Below are 21,015 nucleotides of genomic sequence, written 5' to 3' on the forward strand. Positions count from 1 at the left end.
TGCTCTGCATGGACTCCACGATTCTGAGGTGGTTTCTCTTCATCTGGTCAATCTCCTCATCTTTCTCTGCAATCTTCCTGTCAATCTCAGATTTCACCTGATTGAGCTCAAGCTGGAGACGCAGGATCTTGCCCTCTTCATGTTCTAGGGAGGCCTGGACAAGTGAGCAGGAACAGTGACTCAAACTACTGCTTCCTTTCTACATAGTCTCTTACGCAGTACCTCGTGAAATCTGGGCTCGCTTTCCTGCCATGTGTGCAAATAAATACTCCCATACTTTCAGTCTGGACACCATTTCCTAGCATGTACCTCAGCTTCCTCCAGGGAGGCTTGCAGTTCAGATTTCTCCTGCTCAATCTGCTTCTTGATTTTCTCCAGCTCATGAATCGCCTTTCCTCCCTCTGCAATCTGCTCCGTGAGGTCGGAAATCTCCTCTGCAAGGAAGGGTGAAAAGTGGCACGGTCAGGCTCAGAGCTGAAGCGGAAGGGCCCAGCCACACCAAGGTGACAAGTATCTTTGCAGAGCTGCAGGCGGTAGTGGTGGACAGGAGAAAGCCCTGCCAGGAGCAGAGGGCCAGGCACTTACGCTGCAAGTTCTTGTTCTCCCGCTTCAGCGTTTCCAGGTGGTCCAAGGACTCCTCATAGGCATTCTTCATCTTAAAGAGCTCCGTGCTGAGAGAGCGAGACTCCTTCTGGGAGGCTTCCAGCTCAGCCTGCGTTTCCTCATACTTCTGCTTCCATTCTGCCAGGATCTGAGGAGAAACGGGGCGTCAGTATGCAGGTGGCAGTCAGGAGGACATGCTCTGCCCAGGAGCCCCGGGGCTGGAGCCCAAAGACCTTGTCAAAGTTCTTCTGCTTCTTATCCAGAGCTGCGCAGGCAGCATTAGATCTCTCCACGTCGATCATCAGGTCCTCCACTTCATTCTGCAGCCTCTGCTTGGTCTTTTCCAGGGAGGCACATTTGGCATTCACAGCCTCAACGTGTTCCTCTGCATCCTGCAGGCGCTGTGCCAGCTTCTTCCTGGCAGGAGATAAGCAGAGCTCCCGGTTAGAACGTAGAGCAGAGACAATTTTCACAAGAGGGCAGTTGGCCACCTTGGGGGCTTCGAGACTAGTGCTTTTCACAGTGTTCCAAGATTACATGACGCCTAAAGCATCTACCAAGACTTTTCCTAGCACTTACTGATTATTTGTCATGTCTCAGCATTTCTAGCCATAAAGGCTACATTTGTCCTTCTAATCCACACTTTTTCCACAGCAAACTCTTCCCCCCCCCTCTCTCCCTCTACCACAAGGACACTATATCCCTGCCTTCATCCCACCCCTGTCCTAATGCACTCGAGGAGGCTCCAGTTTCCCTGACAGGCTCAGCCTTCTCCAGCCATTCCACATCCCATGTGCCACGTACTTGGCCTCCTCCAGCTCCTCCGTGCGCTGGATAGCATCCGTCTCGTATTTGGTTCTCCACTGGGCCACCTCGCTGTTGGCCTTGGACAGGGCACGCTGCAGCTCCCCCTTGGCTTCCTGCTCCTCCTCGTATTGTTCCCGCAGCAAGTCACAGTCGTGGCGAGCTGACTGCAAGGCGTGGGCCAGGGCGTTCTTGGCCTGTGGGGACATTGGGATTGGTAACCTGAACACTTGACTTGAGATGTCTCTTGACACTGAAGCTGCAGTGAAATTAGAATGAAACACTAATTAGGCAAATGCAAAGCTGGGAGATAATGAACATCAACTTGTTCAGGAGGATTAGGATGTGTTAGTGACAGGTGCTCTGGGGAAAGTAACCTGCTGTCTCTGTAATATGTGTCTGACTCCTGTCTTAGAGAGTATGGTAGAATCTCTTCAAGCCTTGTGGATGGCTTCCTCCAGCATCAAAATCATTACACTTCCTTTCCTCTCTGGCTAATGACCAGGGGACATGTGCATTACTGGTGTTCCCTCCAGCTCTACATGTGTTTGGGGAAGGAATGTTGCAGTAGAGTCATTCCAGACCTTTATTTCTTCCTCTAAATGTCTCTTGAGTTCCTCAATTTGTTGGGTAAATCCTTGCTTGCCCCTAGACAGCTGAGAAATCAGGGCATCTTTTTCCTCCACCTGGCGTGAATATTCACCTGGGAAGAGCAAAGGGGAAAAAGTAACCTGAATATGAAAAATGTAACAATTTTTGCCTGTAAACACATGCAATCATGAGTAGCCTGTAGAGGTCATATCAGCCGTAACTTTGTACAATGTGTTATCCTCATGGCATGCAGGTCTTCCTCAGGAATGAGGAAATGTCACCTGATTCCGTCTGCAGACGAGCTCTTTGAGTATTGAGGTCATTGATCATGCGCTGATTCTGCTCCTCCTTAGTTTTAATCTCACTCAGCTGGTCTTCCAGAGTGCGGCACATCTTCTCCAGATTTGCCTACAGAGCCAGAACAAGGAAGGAGAGGAAATGAACACGTGGACTCTGCCTTATCCTCACAGCACCGACTTTGTTATGAAAATGTGGCTGGCAGATGTAGCCTATGTGCCATAGTTTGGCCCCGTGGGCATGCTCCACTGCAATCCCATACCTTGGCTTTGGAGACAGACTCCATGTTACTGGCCAAGTCGTCAATCTCCATCTTCAGCTCACTCTTCTCCTTCTCCAGCTTCTGCTTCACGCGTTGCAGGTTGTCGATCTGCTCCCCAAGCTCAGCTGTGCTGTCCGCGTGCTTCTTCCGCAGGGCGGCAGCCGTGGCTTCGTGCTGCAGCGTGGCCTCTTCGAGGTCACGGCGCATCTTCTGAAATTCTGCCTCACGCTTCTTGTTCATCTCGATCTGAGCTGCTGTAGCCCCTCCTGCTTCTTCCAGGCGCTCGCTGATCTCCTCTAGCTCCCGCGAGAGGTCAGCCCGATGCTTCTCTGCTTTTGCCCGAGAGGTTCGCTCTGCCTCAATTTCCTCCTCCAGTTCCTCGATCCGAGCCTGGGGAACATTAGGGACCCTTCACACCCATGCCCTCCTCCTTCCTGACCCCAGACTGGTGAGAGGGGGCAAGGGACAGAGGCTTGCCTGCAGCTCCTTGATCTTCTTCTGTAATTGCATGCCCAGAAGTTGCTCATCCTCGATTTTGCTCTGGATCTGGCTGATTTCAAAGTCTTTCCTGTGGGCAAAGCAAACCGTGTCAGAGCTCAAAGAGAAAAGACAAGTGCACCAGCCCAGCACTCAGGTGCCCCACAGCCACACTTACTTCTTCAGTTTCTCATCCAGCTGCTGTTTATCATTTTCCAAGTCCATTATGGTGTCATGGGCCAGCTTCAGGTCTCCTTCGAGTTTCCTCTTGGCTCTCTCAAGGTCCATGCGCAGCTTCTTCTCTTGCTCCAAGGACCCTTCCAGCTAAAACAAACAAGACCATCATTGCTCCACCAGTCAGGTTTAACTCTATTACCTGTCCTGTTTTTGCTGTACCCCTCTGTGCTTACGTCATCCACTTGCTGCTCCAGCTTGGTCTTAGCTTTGGTCAGCGTATTGACTTTGTCCTCTTCTGCCTGCAGGTCATCCAGTGTCTGCTGATGGGCCTCTTGGAGGGCTTTCTTCTCTTTTGTCAGCTTCACAATGGTCTCATCCAGGGCTGCCATCTCCTCTGTCAGGTTTTTCACCTTTAGAAGAACAGAGCAAGTGCAGATAAAAAATTGGGTTTTAAAACTTTATACTGTATATTTGGGACAAAACAGAAGTCTTTTCTGGAGTGAGAGTGACATCTGCCTCATACCTTGTTTTCTGTGGCATGTTTTTCCTTCTCAACCTTGGCCAATGTTAACTCAAGGTCATCAATATCTTTCTTCAGCTCTGAGCATTCATCTTCCAGTTTCCTCTTCTTGGCTGTCAGCTCAGCATTAATTTCCTCCTCGTCCTCAGCCCTTTCAGTCACCTCTTTAACTTTGGCTTCCAGCTGGATTTTGGTTTTGATGAGCTGGTCACATCTTTCCTCAGCATCAGCCAAAGCGTCAGCTTCCTGGTGGGAAAATACTGTTCTTAGAGATATGTTTTTTGAGGCAATATCAACATGCTTGCCTTCGTAATTTAGTCCTGGATAGCAATTTTTTAGTTAAAATTTGGTTTATATTCCAAGAGAATTAAATATAATACAGAATTTCTTTTACATTGTTCGGTTTGAAACATCTGGTTTTGAAAGATAAAACCAAATAAAATTCTTTTCCATCTACATGAATGCCCAAGTATTTACATATTCGTACAAATATAGAATCCAGTATTATCCTGTAAAATCAAACATTAGAACGAAGTACATAAATTTGCATTTAATCGTAGGAATATTTCCCACATTTATGAAGTCCTGACTGATAACCATATGCCAAGATACATATAAATACCAAAGTCACAGTTATGCTCACATCATTCCTGTAGTTCTCTTTTTTCACCCTACTATCTTTCTGGAACAACTGTTTCTGATTTAGATTTTCATCATTATGACCCCAAAATACTCAGCATCTATCAGCTTTGGCTTTTCTCTGTGAGATTCTCATCAGCTAAAAAGAAAAGGAATTGCTGCAAAATTTGTCTCTAGGCTTTATGTTGCAACAGATGTCCTGTGTTATTTGTTATATTTTGTTTCAAGTTTCAATCTAGCAGAAATGATATGAAAGAAAAATTATCATTTTAGCATTGAGTCAATTTTTTCTTCTTTTTTTCAGGTCAAGAGTCTTTAAAAAGTGAGGCATGCAAATTTTCCTATATATCACATGCACTGCATAGTATTACTCTGAGGATATAGTCTTTTTTAACTCTGTGAATGATTTCATTTAGAAACATAACATTGCTTCACTGCAGATGAACCACAAACTTTATGTAATGATTTTGAGTGATTTAAGAGGGTGAGAATAATAAATTCTGTTTCCTCTCGGTTCAGTATTACAACATTTGTAACAGCCAAGCCATCACCTATACCAGAAAGAAGCAAATTATCATGTTTATTTGGAGAATAAAGGGAGGAAAGAAATGTTCTCTACTTATTCTAATAATTCCTAATCACATGTGTATAGGCATACAGAGTTTTAGGGAGGTAGGAAAAAATTAATAGAAGAACAAACTTTATACTAATAAAAGTAAACTTTCTTGACAGCTCTGATGCATTTTAACTGAATGTAAATGCTAGAGACCTCAGTATGTGCCACAGAAAAGTCTCACACATGCAATATCTTGACTACAGACTCCTGATGGTCCTTACTGAAGCTAGTTGTATTTTTAGGATCATGACTTAATGAAATACATTTGAATTGAATGTAATTATAGCTTCTATGTGTCTTTTCAAAATGAATCGTAAATATCAGCCTGATTGATAGTCATAGTTCTGTTAGGATGAAGCACACTGATGTTACTCACAGCCTGCACTTGGAGCTGCAGATCATTCTTCTCCTGCACCAGTTTCACCATTTTCTCCTCCAGCTCCTTCCTCTTTGCCTCAGACTTTGCAAGCTCTTCCTTGGTTTTCTCAAACTCTTGTTTCATGTTGGCCATCTCCTTCTCAGATTCTGCACTCTTCAGCAAGGGCTTGATCTTGAAGAACAGCTTCATCCAGGGCCAGTGCTTCACGTTCATGAATGCACGGATGTTGTACTGGATGCAGAAAACAGATTCTCTGAAAGGTAAGTTGAATTAATATTAAATATTTAGACCATGATGACACAATAAGCCAAATACAGTGAACTTAATTTGAAGAAATGTCTACCTCCTCTGCACCATTCTCTGGTATTCGACTCTCATCAGGAAGCCCCTGCACCTGGCCTGGGTGCGAGTGATGAGCTGTGCCAGTTTCTCATCCCTCATCTCTTCCAAGAGGCCTACCAGCCCAGCTTTGAAGAACACCTTAGGTAAGAATATGAAAACAGGCGCAGTGTATGTGCTTGTGGTTCAGTGTACCCTGGTACCCTGTTCCCCTTGGCAGATAATATGGGAAGTTAAGAGAAAGAGCAAAACCACAAAGAATGTATGTGGTGATAGACCCTCTTCTATATCTCCACGCTTCCATTCACTTGCAGTTGAGGAATGATAGTAGCCAGACATTTTGCCTTTGTTTTTATTAATCCTTTATTCTTTTATTCTACAACTTTGTGTTAAATTATGAATCCTTAATTATCCCTTAATTAAATCATCCTATGGCAATGAACTTCCATTTTATTCAAGTGTTGGGTCAATATATACTTAGATGATTTCTTTTAAATACACTATTGGATTATTTCACATACTCTCTGAAGAATCTAAGTAACATACTGAAATCATGCAAACCAAAACCACACAGTACTTGAAACAAATAGTTCTCATACCTTGGTGTGACCAAATTTGTATTGAGTGTGGTCTATATCAATTGATCCAAGAAGTTTCTCACAAGCCTTCTTGCTGTCAATGAACTGTCCCTCTGGGATAGCACTTGCATTTAATACTTTGTATCTGGGGGAGAAAATGGAAGGACTTGCATTAGATAAAATGATCTTAAGGGTCTTTTCCAACCTAAATGATTCTCTAATTCTAGTAATATAAAGATGTCTGTTCTTGAGACCAGTTGTCTGGTACACTGCAAGAAAGAACTGTTGAGAACATAACAGTGGTGCTAAACATAAACTTTAGTCTCCAAGGGTGAAACTTAAATTTTACAAGCTACTGAAAGTGGACAAAATGATACAATAAGGGAAAGAAGTCTGACCTCTGTTTAAAATCTGCATATAAGACTCTGTTGGGAAATCCTTTCCTGCAAATTCGGATGCCTTCCAGCACACCATTGCACCGCAGCTGGTGAAGCACCAGTTCATGCTCCATGGCACCTAGCAATTCAGAACACAAATATATGCTATATTCTGTAATAGAGGGGAAGTGTTGCACCATACTGAAAACCTTCTATACATGAGATTCTTACCAGGTGTTTTTGTTTCATTGGGGATGATGCAGCGTACAAAATGGGGGTGGGTGCTTCGCAGATTTGTCATCAGCTTGTTTAAATTCTCCTGGGAGAGTCATTAACAAAAGTTTTTATTAGCAATTGTAATTTCCACTATAAACATCAAGTTCTCTGAAATGAGATAATGAGATACCAGAGAAAAATTAGCTTGCAGAATCCTGAACTGAAGCCCCCTGCCACCAGTTTTTCTAACTTTCCACAGATCTTTGCTGTTATTAATTAGTTATATAGTTCTTCTGATTAATCTGTAGGAAATACTGTACTCTTAAACATACAGTATGAATACATTTCACCAGCTCTAGTGGAATGCTTTCATTAGAAATTATATCCATCTTCCATTGGATGTACCCAGAGAGATAAACTGGTATTTCTATGAGGCAGTTTGAAGCATACTACAGATGCATCACATGGAGCACACCACACAGAACCTTCCTGTTTTCCCCGCTGGAAGTAAAAAGAACAAAAATGACAAGCTGAGTTGTTTTACATGTCTAGATTACAGGTTTGTCTTGCAAGGTAAAATAAGAAAAGGTGAGAAGAACCCCAGCCTTGTTTTGTAATGAATATTGATATATATAAATAATTATCACCTATAATTAGCAGAGGGAAGCAAGTACCTCCAGAGGACATCTCAGAGTACATAAATTAAGCAGCCAGAACATTAACATTAACATAAGCTAAAACATGTCTAAACACTAACATGTCTAAACAAGAGGGATAGAGGAAGAAAGTTTGAAAACAACAGAAATGAAACCCAAATGAAACAAATAATATTTCTCCTATAATATTACTGCTTAAAGTCTTATGATCTTTAAACATAGGCTTATTGCATTATTTCTGAATGATGCATGCTAGCAATAATTTCCCACTTGCAAGGCCAAGGCACTACAGCTATGATTATTTTTCTTGGGGCTTATACACACATGCCCATGTCCTGTTTCAGAGCACTGGCTAGAGGCTGTCAGGTGATCAAGAATCATATAACAGCAGATCTGTAGAAGAAATTAGACTATATCAAGAAGGAAGTCCTAAATAAAGGATGAATATGTTAACAAATAACCTCAGGAGAGACTAAGTATTTGACCTGGCAGTAGTATATGGAGCAGCCAAAGCAGCAAGACCTGGTTATGACAAAGAACTGTCAAGTATCTGACATCTTAAAAATCTATAACCCAAGAAGTGGTATTATTTCAACTATAAAAGGTTGATCCCTGAATCATGGCTAAAAACTAGAGTTATGAATGGAGCAAACAGGTCATCCTCCAGACCAGTGGGCAGATTGCTGTTAAAGGGCAACAAAAGGTTCCAAAGACAGAGGTGGACATCTGAAGAAAATCTGATATATTTTAGAAGTTTTTTATATGACATTCTTCCATCTGGAAATGTCATCCTGGGACAAGTGGACAAAAATAAAAGTTGTGCAACCAGTGGAATGCAACATAAATAGATTACAGAGGATTTATTCCTAGCAAAATATGGCCCAAGAACTTCAAGATCTTTTAACACAGCTAAGTCACAAAAAGACCAGCTATTTTAAATGGTGGGTGCACTCATCACCTTAGGAGAAATAGTGAACTCTACTGTACCCGGAAAAGAGCTGAAACAGTCTGGAAGGAAGAACCTTTCTTCTTGCCACCTTTCTTGCCACTACTAGCCTCTGAAAAGAAAAAAAAAAAAAAAAAAAAAAAAAAAAGGTTTTATACTTTTGTTTTTGCCTTTTACAATTCCTTTTTCTAAGAATACATCAGTGAAAAAACGGGATTCATAGAACCAACCTGCTTCTGCTCCACCATAGTTGGCAAAGAGTAAGGCCAGTGTCTTCACTGATGATTTCTGGTACAACCCAATGACAGTTTCATTCAGGGGGTCCTTGTTCTTCTCAAGCCAGCCAGTGATATTGTAGTCCACTGTGCCAGCATAGTGTATGAGGGAGAAGTGGGCCTCAGTCTTCCCTTTGGCAGGCTTGGGCTTCTGGAAGTTTCCAGACTTGCCCAAATGTTGGTCGTAGAGCTTGTTCTTGAAAGAGGTGTCAGTTGCCTTGGGGAACATGCACTCCTCTTCCAGGATGGAGAAGATGCCCATGGGCTGGAAAAAATGCACAGTGAAGACAGACTGTAATTTAGTTTTCAGGACAATCATGACCTTCACCTAGGCACAGTAGTAGAACACAGACTGAGATACATATCAGAAAATATTATTCAATTAAATTTTCTGCTAGAAAGTGAGATGAAACATGTTGATACTTGCATTTTTTAACACCAAATGAATCTTAAAGATTAATGGAAATTAATTCAGTTTCTGTTGTGAACGTGCTTTATAAATAAGAGCACTGCTTTGTTATCCAGAGGGACTCAAAGCACACACAGATGTCTTGGACAAATTGATTATGAGTCAACAATACACCCTTGCAGCAAAGGTAGCCAAGTCATTCTGAGCTGCATTAAAAGTGTTGCCAGCACCTCAGGGGAGGTGATCCTTTCCTTCTACTCATCTCTGCTGAGAAACATCTGGACTGCTGTGTCCAGTTCTTGACTCCCCAGTACAAGAGAAACATGAACACAGTAGAGTGACCAAGGAGACAGTCCACAAAGTTATTTAAATGATTGGAACAACTGACATACAAGTTGAATCTGAGAGAGATGGGTCTGTTCAGCTGGGGAGAGAAGGCTCTGTGGGAGCTCATCAATGTGTAAAAATGTCTAACAGGAGGAGATAAAGAAGACAGATCTAGAGGTTTCTCAGTGGTGTCCAGTGACAGGACAAGATAGAACAGGCATGAATTGAAATACACAAAATTCCATTCTGTTTAGAAGAATTCCATTTAGAAGAAAAAATCTTATTTATTCTGACAGTGGCCAAAAATTGGAACGAGTTCGTCAGAGTATCTGTGAAGTCTCCACCCTTGGAGATAATCAAAATCCAACTAGACTTGTCCCTGAGCAATCTGCTCTAGCAATTTCTGCCTTGACCAAGGTGGGCTGGACTAAGTGATCTCCAGAACTGCCCTCAAACCTCAGCAGCTCTGCAATTCTGTGATCCTGACTACTTATCATCCTGCCAGCCACTGAACTTTTCATCCCATGTGCGGTGCAACTGCCTTCTCATTGTCAGTCAAGGGATGCACATGTAAGAGCACTTGTGTGCTGACAGTTATATACATCTTCTATGTTAAATTTCCAAAGATATAGCTATTCTACTGTACAAGCATGAGTCTGTTAGAGCTGAAAGGTGAGGAGGACACACTGACCTGGAAACTGACTCTTTTGGAAGAACAATCTTATTGGGAGTTTAACAATCATTTGGTACTTGAAACATCAGTACAGACTTGCTGGCACAAAGCTGTGTGAAATTTCCTTGTCTCACTTGACAGTGAAAATTAAATACAGAACAAGGTATTTTGAGTAACAAAAGCTGAATATTTGACATGAACATAGAAGATCCCTTTGAAAAATAAGACCAAATAACTATAGAATTACCACACATCTAATGCATTTGAACAGGAAGGATACCTTCTCAATGAGCTCAATGCAGGCAGCCAGGTCCATCCCAAAGTCAATGAATGTCCATTCAATTCCCTCCTTCTTGTACTCCTCCTGCTCCAGCACGAACATGTGGTGGTTGAAGAACTGTTGCAGTTTCTCATTGGTGAAGTTGATGCACAGCTGCTCAAAACTGTTAAACTAGAAATAAAATAAGACAGACCCATCTTTGCAAGATGCAGCAATAATAGTAAAACCTCATCATTTAAAAATATGGAATGCCATTATCTTGGCTTCATTGTCAAGTTTGTGCATTTCTTCAGTCTGCTTTATGGCTACGTAACAAAACAGAAATGCATTAAATTAATTATCCACAAGGAATTTTTTTTAATTGATAAAAATATGAAAATAAATTATATTTCATGTTTAAACAGAGACCAAATCACATGGAGAAAGAAAACATGCTTAGGCCTATCATGGTATACATGTTTTATATACTGTCTTGTGCTTGATCATTTAAACCAAGGATTTTTTCTGATTGGACCATGCTGTACTTTTCAGTTTGCACATCTTGAAATAAGATGAGTCCTTTGAAAGGGTGTTTTTTTTTTTCTTTATGACAAAAAAATGCAGATAGCTGCAAATAATTATGTGATGATATGACATCTTCTTTAAAAACATCTCAGAGTGATCATAACATCCAGTTGTCTCCTCTAAATAGCTCTTATCAGATCTTTGTTCCTTACATCAAAGATCTCGAAGCCAGCAATGTCCAGCACACCAATGAAGTACTGTCTGGGCTGCTTCGTATCCAGCTGCTGGTTGATGCGAATAACCATCCACAAGAACATCCTCTCATAGACAGCCTTGGCAAGAGCACCTACAGCATTGTGCACCTATAAGAAAAATAAATGCCTAGAGTTACCATACACAGCAGAGGAGAATCAAATGGATCTTAATTCAAAACACGGCTCCAGGTTACCGCATGTTTGTTACCTGCTGTGCAGTTTGACCCTTGGTCACGTATTCATTCCCAACCTTGACTCGGGGGTAGCAGAGGGCCTTGAGCATGTCAGCTGAATTCAGGCCCATAAGGTAAGCAGCTTTGTCAGCAACTAAAAAGAAATGGGGAAAAGGAAGAATTTAATATCACATAGACTTTGAAACCTGGAGCATTCTCTAAAAGCTGCATGGTTCAGATTTCTGTTCTTTGAAAACTTTCGGCAGACTCTCAGAGTAGGAATTTTCGTAACATCAAAGTCATCATTATGCATATTGAGCTTTTCTAAAAGAATTTATGTTTTAAAATCTTCACTGAAGCATGTAGCAAGTAATGATGGTTTCAAAAATCTCCTGGCACAAAATTGGGAGCTTCAGCTTGTCAGTCTGAATATTTGTAGTGTATGTGTAGCTGAGGAGCTGCAGTGACAACAGTTAGGTACTGTTCTACATTCAGGTAATCAAAACCACCCAGTATTTAGGGTGGAACACAAAGACGATATCTCTGTTCTCTCAGATCCAGCGTCTACAACCCTTTCTAAGCTTTGGTTTCTAATGTTCAGTAAAATGCATTGGGATTCATCCTTTTACCTATGGCACTTCCCACGTACTGCCTTGTCCTTTAGCAAGAGGAGCTGTTGCTCAGAGAAATGGAAACATGGATTATTGGTCCTGCACCAGCAAAGGAGAGCAATCAAATACACCTCTCACACCAGAGTTCCCTGCGCATCTGACAAATGAGGGTGAATGGGAAAATGATTCCCCATTTTGTTAGAGCTGAACCACTTAGCTGTTTCACAATTGCAAGCCATATTATAACAAAAATATGAATAATAATGTTAAAGGAAGGACATCTTTAGCTTCTGACTTCCTGTAAGTGTATAAAGGACAGTTTAAACTATCAATTGTTCATACCATAAGATACAAAAATCCTGATGTCAGGGAACTTGATGTACTGAGAAGACAAGGGACATATTTTTCTGGCTTACTGTTTCCTTTGGGATCCTAAACTCTAACAAAGAACAGATTTTCACAGAATCACAGAAATGTCTAGGTTGGAAAAGACCTTGAAGATCATCCAGTCCAACCATTAACCCAACACTGACAGTTCCCAACTCACCAGATCCCTCAGCGCTAAGTCGACGCTACTCTTCAACCCCTCCAGGAATGGGGACTCCCCCCCTGCCCTGGGCAGCCCATTCCAACGCCCAACAGCCCCTTCTGCACAGAAATCCTTCCTCAGAGCCAGCCTGACCCTGCCCTGGGCAGCTTGAGGCCATTCCCTCTGGGCCTGGTGCTTGTTCCTTGCCTCAAGATACTCATCCTCCCCTCTCTGCACCCTCCTGTCAGGGAGTTGCAGAGAGCCAGGAGGTCTCCCCTCAGCCTCCTCTTCTCCAGACTGAACCCCCCAGTTCCCCCAGCCGCTCCCCAGCAGACCTGTGCTTCAGACCCTGCCCCAGCTCCGTTGCCCTTCTCTGGCCACGCTCAAGTCATTCAGTGGCCTTTTTGGTACTGAGGGGCTCAAAACTGAACACAGTAATCGAGATGCGGCCTCACCAGTGCTGAGCACAGGGGTCAGATCCCTTCCCTGTCCCTGCTGGCCACACTAATCCTGATACAAGCCAGGAAGCCATTGGCCTTCTTGGCCACCTGAGCACACTGCTGGTTCCTGTTTAGCCGCCTGTCAATCACCCCCCCCAGGTCCCTCTCTGACTGGCAGCTCTCCAGCCACTCCTCCCCAAGCCTGTAGCTCTGCTGGGGGTTGTTGTGGCCCAAGGGCAGCCCCCGGCATTTGGCCTTATTGAAGCTCATGCAGTTGGGCTCAGCCCATGGCTCCAGCCTGTCCAGGTCTCTCTGCAGAGCCTCCCTACCCTCGAGCAGATCAACGCTCCCACCCAACTGGGTGTTGTCTGCAAACTGACTGAGGGTGCACTCGATCCCCTCGTCAGATCATCAATAAAGATGTTAAACAGGAGTGGCCCCAAAACCGAGCCCAGGGGGGCACCACTCGTGACTGGCTGCCAGCTGTATTTAACTTTGTTCACCACAACTCTCTGGGCCCAGCCATCCAGACAGTTTTTTACCCAGCGAAGCGTGTGCCCAGCCAAGCCACAAGCAGCCAGTTTCTCCAGGAGAATGTTGTGAGAAATGGTGTCAAAGGCCTTGCTAAAGTCAAGGTAAATTACATCCACAGCCTTTTCCTCATCCAATAAGCAGGTCGCCCTGTCGTAGAAGGAGATCAGATTTGTCAGGCAGGACCCAACTTTCATAAAGCCATGCTGACTGGGCCTGATCCCCTGGTTGTCCCACATGAGTTGTGTGATGATACTCGAGCTGCTCCATCAGCTTCCTGGGCACCGAAGTCAAGCTGACAGGCCTTTAATTTTCCAGATCATCTTTCCAACCCTTCTTATATATGAGCCTCACACTGGCCAAGTTCCAATCTGTTGGGACCTCCCCAGTCAGCCAGGACTGCTGGGAAATGATAGAAACTGGCCTGGCGAGCACCCAGCCAGCTCCTTCAGCACCCTCAGGTGTATCCCATCGGGTCCCATAGACTTGTGTATGTCTATGTGATGCAGCAGGTCACTGACTGTCTCCTGGATTGCAGGGGTGTCGTTCCCCCAGTCCCTGTATTCTGGCTGTGGAGGCTGGATTTCATCAATACAACTAACCTTGTTATTAAAGACTGAGGCAAAGAAGTCATTAAGCACCTCAGCCTTCTCCTCATCACTTGTTACCATATTTCCTCCTGCATCTGGCAGGGGATGGAGACTCTCCCTGGACTTTCTTTTGCTGCTCACATACTTATAGAAACATTTCTTGTGGTCCTTGATTGCTGAAGCCAGCTTAATTTCCAGCTGGTCTTTAGCCCTTCTGATTTCCACCGTGCATAGCCTCACAGCCTCTCTGTAATCACTGTGAGTCACTAGCCCCTTCTTCCAAAGGCTGTAAACTCTCCTTATCTCCCTGAGTTGCAGCCAAAGGTCCCTGTTCAGCCAGGGTGGTCTTCTCTGGCGTCGGCTTCTCTTAGAGCACCTGGGGACCGCCTGCTCCTGAGCCATTAACACTTCCTTCTTAAAGAGCACCCAGCCTTCCTGGGCCCCTATACCCTTCAGGACAGTCTCCCAAGGGATCGTGTCAAGCAGGTGCCTAAACAAGACAAAGTCAGCCCTTCTGAAGTCCAGGATGTCAGTTCTGCTTCCCCCTCTCCTGGACTCTCTAAGAATAGAGAACTCTATTATTTCATAATTGCTGTGCCCTAGTCAGCCTCCAACCACCACATCATCCACTAGTCCTTCTCTGCTCACAAAGAGGAGATTCAGCAGGGCACCTTCTCTGGCTGGTTCACTCACCAGCTGTGTCAGGAAGTTATGTGTCACACATACCAGGAATCTCCAGACTGGTCTCGCTCTGTTGTGTCGTATTCCCAGCAGATGTCTCCCACAAGAACAAGAGCAAGTGATCGTGAGATTTCTCCTAAATGCCTATAGAATGTTTCATCAACCTCTCCATCCTGAGTGGGTGGCCAGGTACCCTCCTGGTAGGTACACTCCTACATCTGCACTATTGGCCTTCCCCCTGATTCTAGCACAAAGACACTCCACCCTGTCTTCACTACACTTGTGCTCAAAGCAATCATAACAGCACGTAACATAGAGCACCACCCCACCCTCTCCTGCCCTGTCTGTCCCTCCTAAAGAGCTTGTACCCATCAACTGGCACACTCCAGTCATGGGAGACATCTCACCATGTTTCTGTAAGAGCCACTACATCATAATTTTTTGCTGGCTTCCACATTTATAGTGGTCTACAGAAGGGTTAATTATTGAGTTTGATAATACCTTCTGTGCCATCGGGCTCTGCCTGCTCCTCTCTTGGTTTCTGCTTGAACTTCAGGTTCCCGTAGTGCATGACAGCCCCTGTCAGCTTGTAGATGGCGGTCTTTTCATCAGCAGTGAAGCCCAGGATGTCAATGGCACTCTGGCAACAGAAACAGTAAAGTAAACATGTATGTACCAGGGCTCCTATCCACCAGATGACCTGTTTGGTAAGTCACTTACATCTGTAGCCATGAGCTCTTCCTTGTCATCAATGCTGGGAACACTGATCTCACCTTGACTCACAAAAGGGTAGTCATATGGGTTGGTGGTGATGAGGAGCATTTCTGAAAATCAATGGGTTAAATTTCATTGTTTTTGTAATGTAGTTAAATGTCGGTCAGTGATCTTCCTCCAAAAAGCTCAGTCATGCCTCCTACCGATTAGCTCTGGCTTCTTGTTGGAGGTGATCTGATAAAATATGTGGTAACTTCTTTCTGCCTTGAGCTGGAAAGTGACTCTGGACTTCTCCAGCAGATCTGGCAAGGTGGGTAGAAAGAGTTAGGCACGGGAACACACGTGGAGCTGGGAATTTAGGAAAGAATGGGATCAGGCCAGGAGAGTGACTTACAGGTTTCAATGTCGGCAGAAGCCAGTTTGCCTGTGGCCCCAAAGTGGATTCTGATGAATTTGCCCTGTTAAGGGGAAAAAGAAGCATTTCAGCCTCGGTACATTTCATTGCCATCTCCTCATGTGAGAACACCACTAGCCCATCATCCCTGCTGTTACAAGGAGGGAGCATTTTTGTCCAAAGTAACAACTTACAAAGCGGGAGGAGTTGTCGTTCCTCACGGTCTTGGCATTTCCAAAGGCCTCCAGCAGTGGGTTAGCGCTGATGATTTGATCCTCAAGCGTTCCCTGCAGAATGATCATTATTGCTGGTTATCCTCTCCAAAAATCATCTCAGGAACAGAGGAAAGCTTTGGTTCAAGCCAGTATCTATTAATTTACCTGCATTTTGCCTGACTGCTCCTCCTTCTTCTTCTCCCCACTCGCTGCAATTGTTGCAAAGTACTGGATGACACGCTTTGTGTTCACAGTCTTCCCGGCACCGGATTCTCCGCTGTGAAACCAAAGAGAGAAGCAGAGAGCGTGTGGTCAGGCGGGAGGTCCCTCAGCACCGGGCAGCCCCACAGGGACCCGAGAAGGGATCTACATACGTGATCAGGATCGACTGGTTCTCACGATCTGTGGAGAGACAGAGAAAAGAAACCTTTTCCTAGTGCTCCTGAATAACAAAGAACTCAAAAACTAGGCAAAGAATAAAACTGAAGCTTCCAGAGAATGCAGGGACAGAAAACAGTGAAAAGCCCTGGGAACTCGGGTGGGTACTTCTGATGCTCCTAGAAGTACTTCAGGTATTATCAACTGGTTCAGTAAAGATATGAGTTCAGAGTAGGTTTTGTAGTATTATGCTTTTCAAGGTATTGTCTTCTCATCTTATTAGGTAAGTACATGTTACATAAATATAGAGATTGGGCTTTGACAGTATTTAAATTCTTTTGAAGCTAAAATTTTCCTGAGTAATCATACGGAAATTTGGAATCATCATGAATAACAGAAATGTGTGACCAACCTCTTTCAGTATTTGTCATCTGGTTTTTTGAACTCATATACTTACAGAAATTATATACTACTGAAATGATACATAGACAAGGTTAATTTTTCATTTTTCTATTCTGGATCTATTTCCCAGTTTCTTACAAAAGAACAGAAATATAAGATCTAGAATCCTGCACATCTTTGATTTCAGTGCACAGATAGGGAGAGGAAAAAAAGAAGTGGAAGGAAGAAGAGAAAGCAGAAAGTAAATTTTGAAGTAATTCAATTTAAATGTTAACAGCTTTGGTTTTTTTCTTGACATTGTTTTTCTGAGGTTTACTTAAGATGCAGTTGATTTACAGTGTCATAGATCAGTGTAGGAGTTACACAGGTCATTAAAGGCTATATGTACTTCAGACCAACCTGTGATCTTTTCTATCATGACTAGCATTTGTATAATAATCAAGTGAAGCTTATGTACCTGTTCAATGCAGAGATAGTCTGTTTTATTTATTAACACTGATGTTTGCAAATTTGAATTGCCTGTATATACATCACTTATAGGGTTTGGGTCATATCATTGTACTCTGGCTAAGACTAGTTTAGTGGTTAAGATACATAAATCTATGCATATATCTAAGATCCCATTACAGTCAGTAAAGCCTACACCAGAAAACAGGTGTCTTATTTATAGTGAATTCACTCCTTCTAGATTATTTTCATCAGGTTCAGGTCTTTATTAATTCTAGTGGGAACACAGACACTCAGCTCATACCGACCATTACAGTTAAGTGCATTAATCCTCCATTAATTTCACGCACACGCTATTTTAAGTGTTGCACCATATTTCCAGAGAATGCCCTAAATTTCCCTCTACAGATGGTTCATTGCAAAAGCAATTCAAAGGAAATCAAGCACTCACCAGTCAGCATGAACTGATAGGCATTGTCAGAGATGGAGAAGATGTGTGGAGGGGCCTCCTGGCGCTTCTTGCCTCGGTAGGCCAACACCACCTCCGGGTTGTACACCGGCAGCCACTTGTAGGGGTTGACAGTGACGCAGAAGAGACCCGAGTAGGTCTGTGAGGAAGGGAGACAGCACGTTGGCTTCCACCTACCCTGGCAGAGCAGTTCCTCCTCGCTGCCCAGGGGAAGACTGCTGCTGGTACTTACGTAGATCATCCAGGCTGCGTAACGCTCTTTGAGGTTGTACAGCACAGCGGGTTCGTGGAGGTGGGTCATCATGGCCATGTCCTCGATTTTATCGTACTTGGGAGGGTTCATGGAGAAGATCTGATCATCCTTCACGGTCAGGGTCTGACAAGGAAACAAAAGATCCATGTATGTCAGCTAAGAGCTCACAGTGACAATCAAATAGTGTCCTTCAGCCCTGTCTTTCACTCACCTCTCCACCTTCAGTCTTGACAGTGACCTTCCCTGACTCCCTGCTCTGGATTGTCCCTTTCACAAAGGATTCCTTAGGATGGGCCACAAAGACCGATGACTTGGCATCAAAAGGCTTGTTCTGGGCTGCAATTCTCTCCTTTTCTGACTTTCGCAGGTAAGGAGCCGCCTCCCCAAAAACAGCCATCTCAGAGTCTCCAGAAGCCATGTCTGCACTTTACTGAAGGTACGTCAGCAGAGGACTCTAATGGGGAGGAACAATATGGCATTTATGTCTATTTATGTCTGTTCTGTAATACTGGAAAAAAAATTATATCCTGTGCCTTGGTTTCTGTTCATGCTCTGAAATTTAGAACATCTAACATGAGTTAACTAGAGACAATTTTTAGGTCCACTTAGAAAATAATAGGTTTTCATTGATGTAGTCTAGCTCTTCAGACATTTAAGAGAGCAACTTTTAATGACCTTTCAGAATTGTGGGTTTGGTGCTTTAAGAATACTGCATCTGTAAGGTAAGAGTGAATTCATTGAGCAAGATTCACCAAGACATAACTATTAGTAATAGAAATACATTTAGGGCATTTTGTTAAAATGATGAACAGTGAAATAACATTTCTGAAAAACTGTAGTTTTACAACTTACAGTCTTGGAAAACATTGAACCTGTGGGACTTTTACCTGTTAAATATAATGGTAACAGAAAGGCAGTGGGAAATTAATGAACTTTGATAATAAAGTTACCAGCTGAAAGAAAAGGGCAGGCTTTGTGTGCTTTTCGTATTCTGCCATAATTTAATTTGTTGCATGCATTTGTCATTCTTCAGTACAATATCTAAAAAATTTCATTCTCAAAGTTCTGACTTGTGTGAAATAAAATTCACGCACTGAAACTGGAATTGTCAATCCTGTATTAAGATCTGAAATCAATACTGAAAAAATCAAGGAACAGGTGAGCACTCAAAACTTTAGAAAAATAAGAGTATTTCTTCAGATGCTTTATTAAACATGTAGGTAGCCAATTTAGCCAACTGCACTTGAAAATTCTGTAGCTACATTAGTAAAATTTATTCCCTCTTTATTCATTAGGTAATTTTTTTTGTCTAGAGTTAGAAAATGGGTATCTAAGAGAGTTCTGTCATTTTATTAAGGTTGTTAGAAGTTCTTTATGCTCAGATGATTTATTAATTCATACATTCTCAGGTAGAATACAGAATTTTGCACTTTTTCCTGCTGCACTCATCTTGGTCTGGTTCTACTGCTGCCGTAGCAAAGATGAGAAGCCAGCACATCTTGATCCCTGTTAGGTCAGTTAAGCAGAAGTGAAGCATGTCCTCAGGGGATTTTCTGGCCTGCCATCAACAGTCAGATACTTCAAACACAGCCACTTGAAAACCTTGGGCACCCTACCACCTTCTACTGTAATTACACTAGATTTGAATATAGGGTGAAACGGTGGCCCTTCCAGAAATCCAACCCAAAAGGATCTTTCTCTGTCCTCTAAGAATAAATCAGGTTCTTACCTCTCGTGACAGCAGATGGGTAGCTTGCAGGCTGGCAGCTGGTCAGTACTGTAAAACAGAAATGGCAATTCCTTACTTGCTCTTGCACAGAAATCCAGAGTGAAAATGTTCAGGTGCCTTGAAAGCAGATTTAAAATCTGCACTGAGAAACTGAGTGCCCTCCTGGAAATGAGCATTGCAGGCAGCAGGAATTCTGTGGCACATAAGGGAGCCATCCTCTTCCTGCAAGCCTGGGACTCCATACGCTTACCTTGAAGCTTTCCGTGGAGACAGAGCAGACTTGTCACAGGGACGTTTTATATCATCTAGTCTGCAGATGCTACAGATGCCTACTCTTTCTTCGGTCAAAAAATTTTTGGCAAACCTTCTTTGGTAAAGCATTGTCTGGCAAACTGAACTAAGGGCATAATTGTCATTTGACATGACTAGATATAATTAGAAAATTTTGATGTCTTACTGACTATATGAATACATCTCCTATAAACAATCTGACAAGGGTGTTAAGGAGGGAATCTGGACTAGTCAAGGCACTTAGAGAACTTGGATGCGGGACTTATGGATTCTATTGCTGGCTTTCCCACCACTCACTGTATGACCCAGGGTGGATTGCTTGGTATGTCTGTGCTGCAGATAATCCCAGCTGTACAATGAATAAAACAGGTTGTTAAAAGATAAATTAGCATTATTAAAAGCTTTAGGCAGTCGTGATGGTAAAATCCTGAAAGTATAAGTGCATCTGTATAACAGTTCATGAGGGTTACAGGCACAGCAGGATGGTTAGGCAAACACAGCAGCAGTGGGAGGCTGGGTTCTACCTGGGAGTTTAATCTGGCACCTCTGACAGAGATGTGAGGCAGCTTCATGGATATCAGGAAGAGTGCACGTACACACACGCACACACAGAGGCTTGTGCAAGTGTGTGTCTCCATACACACTTCATATTGCCAATAAGTGGTAGATTCTCCAATAAATTTTGTTGTGACCCTGTGCACCACCTTGTTCTATGGGAAGGGTTATACCTGCTGAGACTTCTGATCTGCAGGTCAGTGTCAACAAGCAAGAGATGTTCCATTCTTTTGCTGTCAACTTCTTAGCTTAACCAGATGTTCCCATGCCTATAACTCTAGGAAAGCTAACTCTGATCTAGGAATGGCTCCACAGTTTCTTTCCCTACCCACAACTGATAGAAGAATTCTCTAGTCAGCCATACCTACACAAATAATTGGACATATGCACAAACACATCACCTCACCATGCAAT

The 21,015-nt window shown here is 43.3% G+C and overlaps 1 protein-coding gene across 1 annotated transcript in view; it reads right to left on the minus strand.

The window, feature by feature from the left end:
- Positions 1-19,937, minus strand: part of LOC113486756 (myosin heavy chain, skeletal muscle, adult-like) — a 26,215-nt gene extending 6,278 nt beyond the window's left edge. The window contains exons 1-32 of the mRNA XM_026860979.1: positions 19,756-19,937; positions 18,238-18,480; positions 18,006-18,149; positions 17,756-17,912; positions 16,452-16,479; positions 16,243-16,354; positions 16,057-16,149; positions 15,863-15,926; positions 15,672-15,770; positions 15,475-15,578; positions 15,256-15,394; positions 11,408-11,526; positions 11,158-11,307; positions 10,442-10,612; positions 8,708-9,017; positions 8,519-8,589; positions 6,891-6,978; positions 6,681-6,798; positions 6,304-6,427; positions 5,709-5,845; positions 5,363-5,618; positions 3,735-3,977; positions 3,445-3,621; positions 3,213-3,358; positions 3,035-3,125; positions 2,558-2,947; positions 2,280-2,406; positions 1,992-2,110; positions 1,408-1,604; positions 837-1,020; positions 586-751; positions 310-434 (exon numbers count right to left, since the gene is read on the minus strand). Of these exons, the coding sequence (XP_026716780.1) occupies positions 310-434; positions 586-751; positions 837-1,020; positions 1,408-1,604; positions 1,992-2,110; positions 2,280-2,406; positions 2,558-2,947; positions 3,035-3,125; positions 3,213-3,358; positions 3,445-3,621; positions 3,735-3,977; positions 5,363-5,618; positions 5,709-5,845; positions 6,304-6,427; positions 6,681-6,798; positions 6,891-6,978; positions 8,519-8,589; positions 8,708-9,017; positions 10,442-10,612; positions 11,158-11,307; positions 11,408-11,526; positions 15,256-15,394; positions 15,475-15,578; positions 15,672-15,770; positions 15,863-15,926; positions 16,057-16,149; positions 16,243-16,354; positions 16,452-16,479; positions 17,756-17,912; positions 18,006-18,149; positions 18,238-18,444 (4,656 nt within the window). The 5' untranslated portion in view covers positions 18,445-18,480; positions 19,756-19,937. The remainder of the gene's footprint in view (positions 1-309; positions 435-585; positions 752-836; positions 1,021-1,407; positions 1,605-1,991; positions 2,111-2,279; positions 2,407-2,557; positions 2,948-3,034; positions 3,126-3,212; positions 3,359-3,444; positions 3,622-3,734; positions 3,978-5,362; positions 5,619-5,708; positions 5,846-6,303; positions 6,428-6,680; positions 6,799-6,890; positions 6,979-8,518; positions 8,590-8,707; positions 9,018-10,441; positions 10,613-11,157; positions 11,308-11,407; positions 11,527-15,255; positions 15,395-15,474; positions 15,579-15,671; positions 15,771-15,862; positions 15,927-16,056; positions 16,150-16,242; positions 16,355-16,451; positions 16,480-17,755; positions 17,913-18,005; positions 18,150-18,237; positions 18,481-19,755) is intronic.
- Positions 19,938-21,015: the final 1,078 nt, after the last annotated feature.

Source organism: Athene cunicularia (genome assembly GCF_003259725.1).
Source record: "Athene cunicularia isolate RWA chromosome 18 unlocalized genomic scaffold, athCun1 chr18_part1, whole genome shotgun sequence".
Taxonomy (NCBI): domain Eukaryota; kingdom Metazoa; phylum Chordata; class Aves; order Strigiformes; family Strigidae; genus Athene; species Athene cunicularia.